Source organism: Denticeps clupeoides, chromosome 4 (assembly GCF_900700375.1).
Source record: "Denticeps clupeoides chromosome 4, fDenClu1.1, whole genome shotgun sequence".
Classification (NCBI taxonomy): Eukaryota; Metazoa; Chordata; class Actinopteri; order Clupeiformes; family Denticipitidae; genus Denticeps; species Denticeps clupeoides.
This window is the reverse complement of record NC_041710.1, coordinates 9,094,234-9,104,819: the sequence shown is the minus strand read 5'-3', so window position 1 is coordinate 9,104,819 and position 10,586 is coordinate 9,094,234. Positions and strand designations below refer to the sequence as shown.

General features: G+C 41.6%; 1 protein-coding gene across 1 annotated transcript; it reads left to right on the top strand.

Moving 5' to 3' along the window:
* The first annotated feature begins 1,179 nt into the window (after nucleotides 1–1,179).
* nmnat2 (nicotinamide nucleotide adenylyltransferase 2) lies at nucleotides 1,180–10,471 on the top strand. The gene is made up of 11 exons (XM_028975788.1): nucleotides 1,180–1,435; nucleotides 3,556–3,644; nucleotides 4,156–4,223; nucleotides 4,310–4,388; nucleotides 4,977–5,097; nucleotides 5,704–5,784; nucleotides 6,107–6,151; nucleotides 6,883–6,959; nucleotides 7,802–7,903; nucleotides 8,077–8,144; nucleotides 8,644–10,471. The coding sequence occupies exons 1-11, from the start codon at nucleotides 1,351–1,353 to the stop codon at nucleotides 8,744–8,746; spliced, it is 918 nt and encodes a 305-aa protein (XP_028831621.1). The 5' UTR covers nucleotides 1,180–1,350; the 3' UTR covers nucleotides 8,747–10,471.
* The last annotated feature ends 115 nt before the right edge of the window (nucleotides 10,472–10,586 follow it).

Below are 10,586 nucleotides of genomic sequence, written 5' to 3'. Positions count from 1 at the left end.
TGTATATAGATGAGACGACAAAGTTTACTGTCACCTTGACTTGGTTGTATAATCTTCATTGCGCAATGCATTTCCTGGGCCATTTTTCTAGACCTAGCATTTTAGAAAATGATATGAATGAAATAAATCTTTGTCTGAGACACAGTTTACATCTGTAACTCGTCCACAACTGGTTATTACCATCATCACCCAAAGGGGCCTTATTCGGTTGCCAAAATGGCAAAAGTGAGTAACACACATGTCTATGAACCAAAAGACCACAAAGTCACTTTGTCTACAGGGGGACTGTCCCCGTAACTACTGAATAAATGGCGAACATGTAAATGTAAATAAACTCCATCTTGTTCGGCACACCAGTGACTTTTTAACAGATTATAAGGTTCTTACTTTAACACTTGACAGACTTCGAACCCAGCCACTCAGGGTGCAGGGGACAGTGCATTTCTGGGATCCCGGCACCACGCCCAGTTAAACGGGGAGGGTTGGGTTAGGAAGAGGGCATGTGGCGTAAGTCTTTTCCCAGGTCAGGTGTACGGACAACCAGACCAGATCCACTGTGCTGAAGAACGGAGGAGGAGAAGGAACCCCTGACAGAACCCTGCACAAGATGACCGGAGAGGCAACTTTCAGCCGACATTTCTCTTTTCAATTATTTTCCACATTCTTGTGTTACCGTACACTGAAAAAGTGAACACTGGCTAAAAAATACTGTGAGTAGTCTGTCACTCCTAATATTTCAGCATTGATGTAATGTAAATAAACCAGGTAAATATGTCAATGCTAAAATATCAGGCATGATAGATAAAATAGAATATTTTTTCAGTGTATGTGATGTCTCTGTTAGGCTCCGTGCTGCACAGGTTTTATTGTCATTATCATCATCATTTACTTTACTTTATTTTGCAGACGCTTTTATCCAAAGCGACTTACAAGAGGAAGACACCAGCAATTCTCCTTCGATTTCCATAGGTTTTGAGTTTATAAAACTAGTCCTGATAAGGCCTAACTTGTCAGAAAAAGTGCTAGACGAAGATAATTTTTTTGTGCAGTGTGTACGCATGTGCGTGTGTAAGTGTTAGATTTGTCTGAAATACTTTGTGAATAAGTGGGGTTTTCAACTGCTTCTTAATGATGATCATCATCGTTATTAATGACAGTAAGGCTTTTTCTGCCTCGCCTGGTTATTATAGGCCGAGCCGGGCGCGGGGTTCCGGTGGCTGCGCCTTTAAATCCGGGGATCGGGAGCAGTGACGCCCCAGACGCCGAGATCCTGCCGCAGCCCGATGAACCTCGCCTCCCCGCGCCGAGCTCCGAAACAACAAGGCGGATCGGCCGAAGCAGAGAGGAGCCATGACAGAAAGGAGCAAGACGCACGTCATCCTGCTGTCGTGCGGCAGCTTCAACCCCGTCACCAGAGGACACCTTCACATGTTCGGTAAGCCCTTATTCCGCGTTATTACATTTCCCGTGGTGCCGGTGAGCAGGCTGTTGCGTTTTTTTTTTTTGGTTTTTTTTTTTTTGGGGGGGGGGGGGATTTTTTTTGCGATCGCTGTCCAGGGAAGGGGGTGCTGAAACGGGCGATGTCGGAATGAAAGAATGAAGTTCGGGGTGCCAGTGTACTGCCTTCCCCCACTCCTGAAGATCCCACGTCCACGATCCACTTTGTATTCACACCGTGCGGAGGTTTTTTTTTTTTTTTTTTTTCCATTTATTTGCGTCATCAGAACATCATGAACCTCATGAACACCGGAGGAAGGATCAGAGAGGACATGAATATATCTCGAGTTTATGGTTCACGTAACCTTGTTTTAAACATGTCAGTCGTAACATTTACGGGGGGGGGTGAGGCCTGTTGTGCCAGATGAGGCTGAGAGCTTCCTGTTGATGCGTCATGACTCTTCTCGGTATCATCCAAGATTTTAAATCAGGCTAAAAAGGTATCAGTCAAGGCATCAGTGAAAGAGCCGTTTTCACCATAAAATAGAGTATAACTTCTGAAGTTAAACAGGAATGAGGTGTCCAACGTGGTGAAGTCAGAATCAGAAAACTGTATTTATTGTGTAGGAAATTTCACACACGTGCTGATTAGTCGGCTTTACTCGCCTGAAGAGGCATTGTGTATGTATACCGTGATGTGATTCAGTTTTTATCACCAATGGAAGAACAGTTAATGGACCCTGCTTCCTTCTAGCTGGGTATGGTCCTCTGGCTGTGTGGTGTCTGGTAAGACGTGGTGGTTCCACCTTGTATGACACAGAGCAGTGATCATCCCTGAATGAAACCCTGTGGATTTCTATCTCGAGGTCACTGCCTTGCACCTCCATGAGACTAGAATCTAGTCTAGAATCAGTAATCTTCTCATCAGTAATATCTGGCCGGGCCCCTTTCATATCCGCCCACTGCTCACTTGGTGATGGGTTAAATGCAGAGGACGCATTTCTTCGTGTGCACCATCTAAAGTTCTGAGTCTCACAATGACAAAAAACAAACCACTTTGATTTTGCTTAATTCCAATCTCTGATTGTCAAATCGGAGCAGTCCCACCGAACAGTGACATTAAGACAAGTAGCTGAAGAGCTTAACGTTGGTCATGATAAGAAAGGCGTCCAGTCAGGTGTCCAGTCTCCTGCCATTTGCTGCATAAACGACTATTGACTTACTGCAGTGGCCTGTTTGAGTAGAGTGAAACACACTCGAATTGTGTAAAAGGAAACCACCTTGCCAGCTACAGCACTGAACTGAGGTCGCTCAAAAATGTTCTCTAGTTAGCATTAAAACAGAACTCTGCTCTGACCCAGTCTGACCCCCTCATACTCTTATTGTTACCTATTTTTTTAACAGCTCACAACACATCAACTGGAAGACCTGACTCTTCACTAGCTGTCAAATATTTTCACGTCACATGCTAGTCCCCATCCTTCAAAAAAAAACGGATCTAGTGCCATTGATGCTGGGATTTCTGGGCGAATTTGGTTTTAATGTTTCATTTCTGAGTAAGAGAGGGTGACACAGTGAAATGGGTCTGCATTCCACTACATAGACTGGACTGTGGGGGGGGGGTTGAAAGAAGAACACCCGTGATTCTGTGACCTATTTTTCGAGCCTTCATTCTTTCTGCACGTCTTGCATTTCAGAATTGAGCAGATAGACAGCTCAGGACAGATATTCATTTAAACAAAATTTACCAACGTTCATGACCCTGCACAGCCAATCAAAATGCAGTCCTTGGCCCTTACTGGAAATCCACTCAAATGTGATATTTGATCTTAAGAGATATTATTACAGCCCTGGCTTTGTGAGAGTGGGGAAAGTCGGCAGTATGCGAGCCATCTCTTGATGGCAGGGATTAAATATTGTTTCTAAAAAAGAGTGTGAGTATGTTGCTTTTTCCAGCCGTTCCTCATTAGAACAGGTTCTAGAACACTTTACATGTGTCTTGTAAACATGTCCTGTCAACCACTCATGAAAATAATAAAAGATCTAAAATGTATATATTTCTTATATGATAAAGAAATCGCTATGGAAATGCAATGACCCGGAGTTTTCATTTTGCAGAAAAAGCCAGAGAGTATCTTCACAAGACTGGCCGCTTTATTGTGATTGGTGGAATCATTTCCCCCGTGCATGACTCCTACGGCAAAGCGGTGAGAGATGATCAGGCTGCGGCCAGTATTTATTGTCCAGCGTCCTCCGCTACATTTTTTGTATTTTTTATATGCACCCACATTTTCATGAAGCTTAAATTGTACAGTGTAACCGATAGCTCATTAATTTGCTGCATAAAAAAAACATCTCTAATAATATCATCAATGCTCATGGGCCACTACTGGAATTAATGAACAGCCTGTCCCAGTTTCATTCTCTAGGATTTACAAAAAACATGAATAATACATAAAACATGAAAAATATAATAATAAAAAAAATTGAACCATTTGAAAGCACATTTTAAAACACGTTGTTGTGAATGGTAGTTCTACATGCGTGCATCACTCTTTCTTTAAATGGATTTTTTTAAAAACTCATATTCACTACTCACTTCACCACATAGGCCATAGGTTTGTAGAATTTTAAGTCCTTCAAAAATTTAAGGATTTTTTTGTTGAAACATAATGCTAGTGCTTTCCCCCTGTCCTCCCTCCATCTGTGTGTTCTCAGGGTCTTGTCCCCAGCCGACATCGCCTCACCATGTGTCAGCTGGCAGTCCAGTCCTCTGATTGGATCAGGTAATTTACCATCAGTCTCTGTCAGTTTGTAATGTTTTACCAGGCACTACGGCACTAATCCTGTATCTGTATGTGTGTGTTTTCAGGGTTGATCCCTGGGAATGTTATCAGGATACCTGGCAGACAACCTGTAGTGTACTTGAGCATCACCGAGATCTTATGAAGGTGAGAAAAAAAACATTTAAAACCACACAGAATGCATTGACAAATGCAAAATGATGTTGTCCTCCTGAGTCAAGTTCAAGTTTTCAATCCGCTGCTAGGTGCAACACAACCTGACCCTGTAATTTTGCACAGTTGTTGCATGACTTTGCTGCTTGTATATTTGTCATTGGTGCTGCATCTCATGAACACGGAAATGCCAGATGAAGCCTTCTGTCAGCTGCATTTAAATGTCATTGCTGCAAAAGCACTATTACTGAGCCTGCTCGGTGTGGCACCTTGAAAGTTGCAGATTTGCATCTACACTTCCACAGAGCACTGGTTCCTCAGCTCATTTGTCAGTAGTGAAACTGACTCTCATGCTTGCCGCTGCATGTAAATGAATGCTTATTAACAGTCCCCTCATTCAACATCTGTTTCCATAGCAACACCAGTTATGATGTTGCTGCAGCACGAACCCAGATGCACTTGTGCCATTTAAACTGCATAAACTTCACATATGATGATGATGAACTAAGCTTTTTTTTTTTACAGCATGTGCAATTGAATGACATCTTTTCAGAATTCTTGTTTTTTTTACTCTCTACACAGAGAGTGACGGGATGCATTTTGTCCAATGTGAACACACCGTCCACAACTCCTGTGATTGGTCAGCCGCAGAAGGAGACTCCAATGTACCAGAACCACAACCCGGCAAACAAACCAACAGCCAGTGAGTTTTGTGCTGCTTTTTCATTGCTTCAGCTCTGTGCCCTTCCCTGATTTATACTGTTACTCGCGTAGTAACCCCTGTGCTGAATATAGGGCTGAATAATTTTAGGGTAAAGCTATTTTTCATGATTTGACTATTTTAGATATGCCAGGGTTCTGGTTAAGAGAGGGTTTGTTTTGAATTATCCCCTAGAGGGTCTTTTGAGGGGTCTGACCAAAACCATCTGCAACATGACATCAATCAGTTAGACTCTAGTGATTGACTTGAGTGGAATGTGTATTGAGCTTCTGTTGAGAAATTAGATTTTTTATTTGTTGCATGTTCAGGACCCCCCCCCCCCCCCCATGCAACCTTGTCCAAATAAAAATAAAGATGTATGATCAAAGGTGGCAGAATACGAGCAGGGTTATAATAAGATGGTTGGTTTTATGTGCCTACCAGTGGCCCTAATTGAGAACATTTAACATTCAGATATATTTCAGGTTTAAATTACTGCCTGCCGTGCCATCAGTCAGTTTACATCATATGATGACCGTATACTTACACAGTATGAGGTCACTTACTCTCTCTCTCTCTCTCTCTTTTGCCTACCTGTTTTTCCTCCAGTTAAGCTGTGGGGAAAGATGAGTGAAAGCCTTGGGAAAATTTGCTGCGTCCGCCCACACATTGAGCGCTTTACCTTCGTGGGTGAGTACACGTACAGAGTGCACTTACAGCGAATTGAGCTTGAAACACTATGCAGATGTAATTTATATATATTTATATTTTGTTATTCATTTTGTGTAACTATTAGTTAATAGTTTGAGATGACTTGACACACATAAAGATTGAGTAGTTGTCGAATACAGTTTCCAGTTTACCTAATTTGTTGAAATAAATTATTTCTCATGTGTAAATGCCAATCAGTCAATCGAACAATCGCTAAGTTATTAAACTTAGCGCTGGAGTGGAGTGGAGTGGAGTTATTGATTGTTTATCATAAAACATGATTGTTTTTTTGTATGTACAGATGAAAATGCCAACCTTGGGACTGCCATGAGATATGAAGAAATTGGTAAGTAAATTTGTAATATGTAATAATGTGCTTACCACGCAGCCACAATATTTACCCACAACCTGCTGTGTGCACTGCTAATCCTTTCATCATCAGCTTACTTAAAGTAGAGAGAACATGAAAATGAGAAATCTTGTTGCAGTGTTAGTAGACTGAGAATTTTTAAGGGAACCTCCACAGCATCTCAATCAATTTATTTCATTGTGTAAAGAATGTGTGCATCTGAAATAACAGCATAATACTCTTTTTAAAAATGCATTCTCAGTTCTTGGTTAGTGTAGACAAATGGTGACTTTCTGGGACTTCCAATGAACACCAGTGTTGGTTTAATTTGAATAGAAGAGGGGATTTAAATCGCTCTATACTAGACCTCAACACTTCTGGGGCCACAGTCTATGAAGGCTCTCTTATGCTGTGTCCAACCAGGCTGGAATAGACAGACATCTCTCAAACCAGCCCCACATTTACTGAAGGACTTATTCTGCACCAAGTGCCCTCTTAAAATCTGAACCAGTTCAGTGTTGATGGAGCAGGGATAGCATTTGATCTGCCAGTTCAGGAAACCTGATGGATCCCACTGTTAGTTATGTTAAGGGGCTCCTCTGGTTTTGGCCGTGTTCAGTTTGTTGTCCGTGCAGCAGAAAATGAGCCGCTCCACCCTTCTTCTTGGTGTCTGACCCAAGTTATTTCTGGCTGATTGTCTGGGCTGTCTTCACGCTTATTCCCCCCAGAGCTGCGTATCCTGCTCCTGTGTGGAAGTGATCTTTTGGAGTCGTTCTGCATCCCTGGCCTGTGGAAGGAGAGTGATGTAAGTTGTGCTCTCTCGCACAGAAATTCCTTTTTGATTGCTATTTTTGCCAGGGTCATTGAATATGTGACCATATATGTCATTTTGACTGGTATTCCAATTTTTTTTGGAGTTTGTGTTTTGTCAGGCATAAAGTTTACTGTTGCAATGATTTAGGTATCTGAAAATGGTCAGCACAGTGCATACAGTGAAATGGGGTCTCTGCATCTTACCCGTCCCCTGAGGGAGCAGTGAGCAGCCATGACAGGCACCTGGGGAGCAGTGTGTGGGCGGACGGTACCTTGCTCGAGGGGAACTCAGTGTCACCTTGATGGTTTGGGATTTGAACCAGCAAACCTTTGGTTATACATCTGCATCCACCATTTTTACGTTTTAAGCAAGTGCAACTCCTAAACTATATGATCTAGAGCTCATCACAGAGAAGCATAACAGAAAAGAAACTTCACAAACTCTTCAGCAATCTAATAAACCCTTGAACCATCAGCGCTTAAGAAACACTAAACCCCTGTGACTGGAACAGAGGAGCACTTGACTGAAAACCGAGCCTCGTAACATTTCTCCAAATGATCTATTGATGAGAAGATGAGGGAAACAAACACCATCTGCACGCGTCTACAAATAGATCACGTATAGATCAGCTATTTTCATGCAGAAGAGATACTCAAAAGCCAACCCCAATCAACCCGAGAATCAGAGACTGTAGAGGCAGCACCAAGCATTCTGTCAGGAACCCAGCTGAGGAACCTTTAAATACAGCGCACTAATATTTCAGCGTTAATGTGCAGTGCAACACATGATTTCTTTATATTTTTTTACATCTTCAGTTCATCTTGTTTTTGCAGATGGAGGTTATTGTAGGAGACTTTGGAGTTGTGGTCGTTCCTCGGGATGGAACGGACACAGAAAGGATAATAAATCACTCTTCTGTGCTCCGTAAGCACAAGGTAAGATCTATCTAATGGCAAATATTAATGTGCTTCCCATTCTCCGCGGTAAACCACTGCAGTAATAATGTATACAGTAGCGGAGTTGTTAATAATGCCCTCTGCTCTGTCCTTTTTTTTTATGAATTTTCAAATGTTTCTGCTAATTTTTCCATTCTTTACCAATTCTCCAGGACAATATCATTGTGGTAAAGGACGACATCAACCACCCGATGTCTGTCGTCAGCTCAACCAAGAGCAGGTAGGCTTTTCAGGAGGATGCTAAACAATCTCTCTTTTTTTATCTTGTAAGTTTAGTGTTGTGTCATGTCAATTATTTGATGGTGTGATACAAAAGTGGATATAAAAAGTATGCACCCTCATAAAATGCCAATTATTTGATTAAAAAAAATATTTTAAAAAGTGTGCACAGCTTTTAGTTTCATTTAGGTAAACAGGTTCACTACACATTTGGTACAGTAAAATATATGATATATGGTATACATTTTGGATCTTGCCTTGAATGTGCTTTTTAAGCATTCATTAAGATCAATATTGAGTTTTTAAAAATAAACACAAAATCAGATATTGCAAAGCCCAGGCATGTCTTTTTCGTTCACTGTTTATCCCTCATGACCAAGTCTTCCGAAGAACAGACAGTGAGTTGTGCTGCTGGTGAAGAACGAATTCTGAAGTGACGTTCATGAGTGACTGATACCGATAAAGTGTGTTTGGTTTTTGACTTAACCCCTATCCTGCAGACTGGCTCTCCAGCATGGTGATGGGCACGTGGTGGAGTACCTGAACCAGCCGGTCATTGACTACATCCTTCAGAGTCAGCTCTACATCAACGCCTCCGGATAGGAGGGAAGGGAGGCCGCATCCTTCCCAGCTGTAGCTCCCGTCTGTCCGTCTCCGTGTGAATCTTTGCAGTATACTCCTCCAGCACTGTCTGCTTTTCCATATAGAGGAGCGTTTAAATATCCGTGTCCCTTCTTAATGTATCAAAGCGACTCTATCTGGGCCAGTGGGTGAATTGTGATGAGCCTGAAGGATCTGAGTTTTCCGACAGGTGCAAGATGACCTGTTGGGAGGGTGGAGCTTGAGGAGCGATAGGAGATAGCGAGTGAGAAACATTACCCACTGTAATGTTGGCCTGTGCTGTTTAAGTTCCTCTGGCCTAGTCCTCGACTGCATGCATATCGAGATTTTTCTTTTCTATCTTCAGCATGACAGCTTAATTCGCTTGTTGTAGTTTGTAGTCTGTTGTGACATTGTTTACGCGAGAACCATGTGCACAGAAACATTCCACCTCCAAAATGTCATTTTCTATTCATAAGCATATTGTAAATAGGAAACCCTGGATTGCTGTGAGCCCGCAACTCTGTTTTATGCCCCAGTGTTACGTCCTGTGTCTACTCTTATGCCTGCATCACTCCTGCATCCACATGCATAGTACTTTACACAGCCTAGCTTTTTTACATGCCCATTAGTTACAACAGGATCCCCTTGCTTGCCAAACGGTATTAAAAAATCTACTAGTATAATTTTTGCACCATTTATTTTGTGTCCAATGGGATTCTTTGCATAATAGCTCAGAAAAAAAAAAGAGTACAGAAGAAGCATGTAGACTTAACCTGCCTCTCCTAAATGCTGACCTTTGGGCGGACTGAGAATTAATGTCTTTAAAACAGTTATGGGCAAATACACATTTAATCCCTGCTGCTAATGGCGTAGTGCGATTAAGATCCCTGAGGTAAGACTGTAACAGGTGATCAGGCATAAGTAGACAGAAGTGTGTACAGAGACGTCTTTCAATATCCTACAAATGCAGGGGCTGAATCCGTCTAGACGGAATGTACTATGTAGTCTAGATGAGGGGGGATGGCTCTAGAGGGCTTAATAATTTGATGCGAAAACAACAGTAGCAGTTAAAAGTCCCTTTCACTTTATTTAGCAGTTAACATGTTAACTGATGCCACATGTTTGACCTTGACTCCTTCCGCATTTGTAACCTTTAGCAGGCAAATTGTATATGTGCAGGAAGCAGGTGAATATATGGAATTCAGTTATGCATGCTGTCTTTAAGCATCCAAAATCAGGAATTTGAATGAATGTTTGAACCATGAGAGGACATGGCTTATGGATAGGGAATCCACAAGATGGCATATAACGTTTCTCACTCTTATATCCCCATACATCACCCCAAGGATCCAGTTTAATTTACTTGAATGTCAAGGGTTTTGCTAGTTTTGTAATTATATTTGGACAGGCGCAATGATGAACCAGTATTGAGCCAGTTTTATATGGACTGTGACAGTGTGGTTAAGGAATGCTGGTTTTAAGTGTTTGGTGTATGTTATGGCACATGCATTTTTTAAATCAGATCACATAATATGTAACACTTTTATGCTACACAAGCTTCCTACAAATCGGTACATCAAAGCAAAATTTTTTGAAACATTAAAGATGGAATTTGATCGAATTGGAATCTGTCCCCATGTAACGGTTGTCAATTGTCAAAATTACTGACATCTAAGCAAGATAAGAATGTACAAATATGAACAATAAAGATGTGTAGTGATGGCAGCTTGTGAGTGACTTATTCACCATTCACCTTCTGACCAGTTCAGAAATATTTAAAATTTATTTTGAAATATTTTTTAAAAATTTATGCAATTTACGCAGCTGTGTTGTATACTTC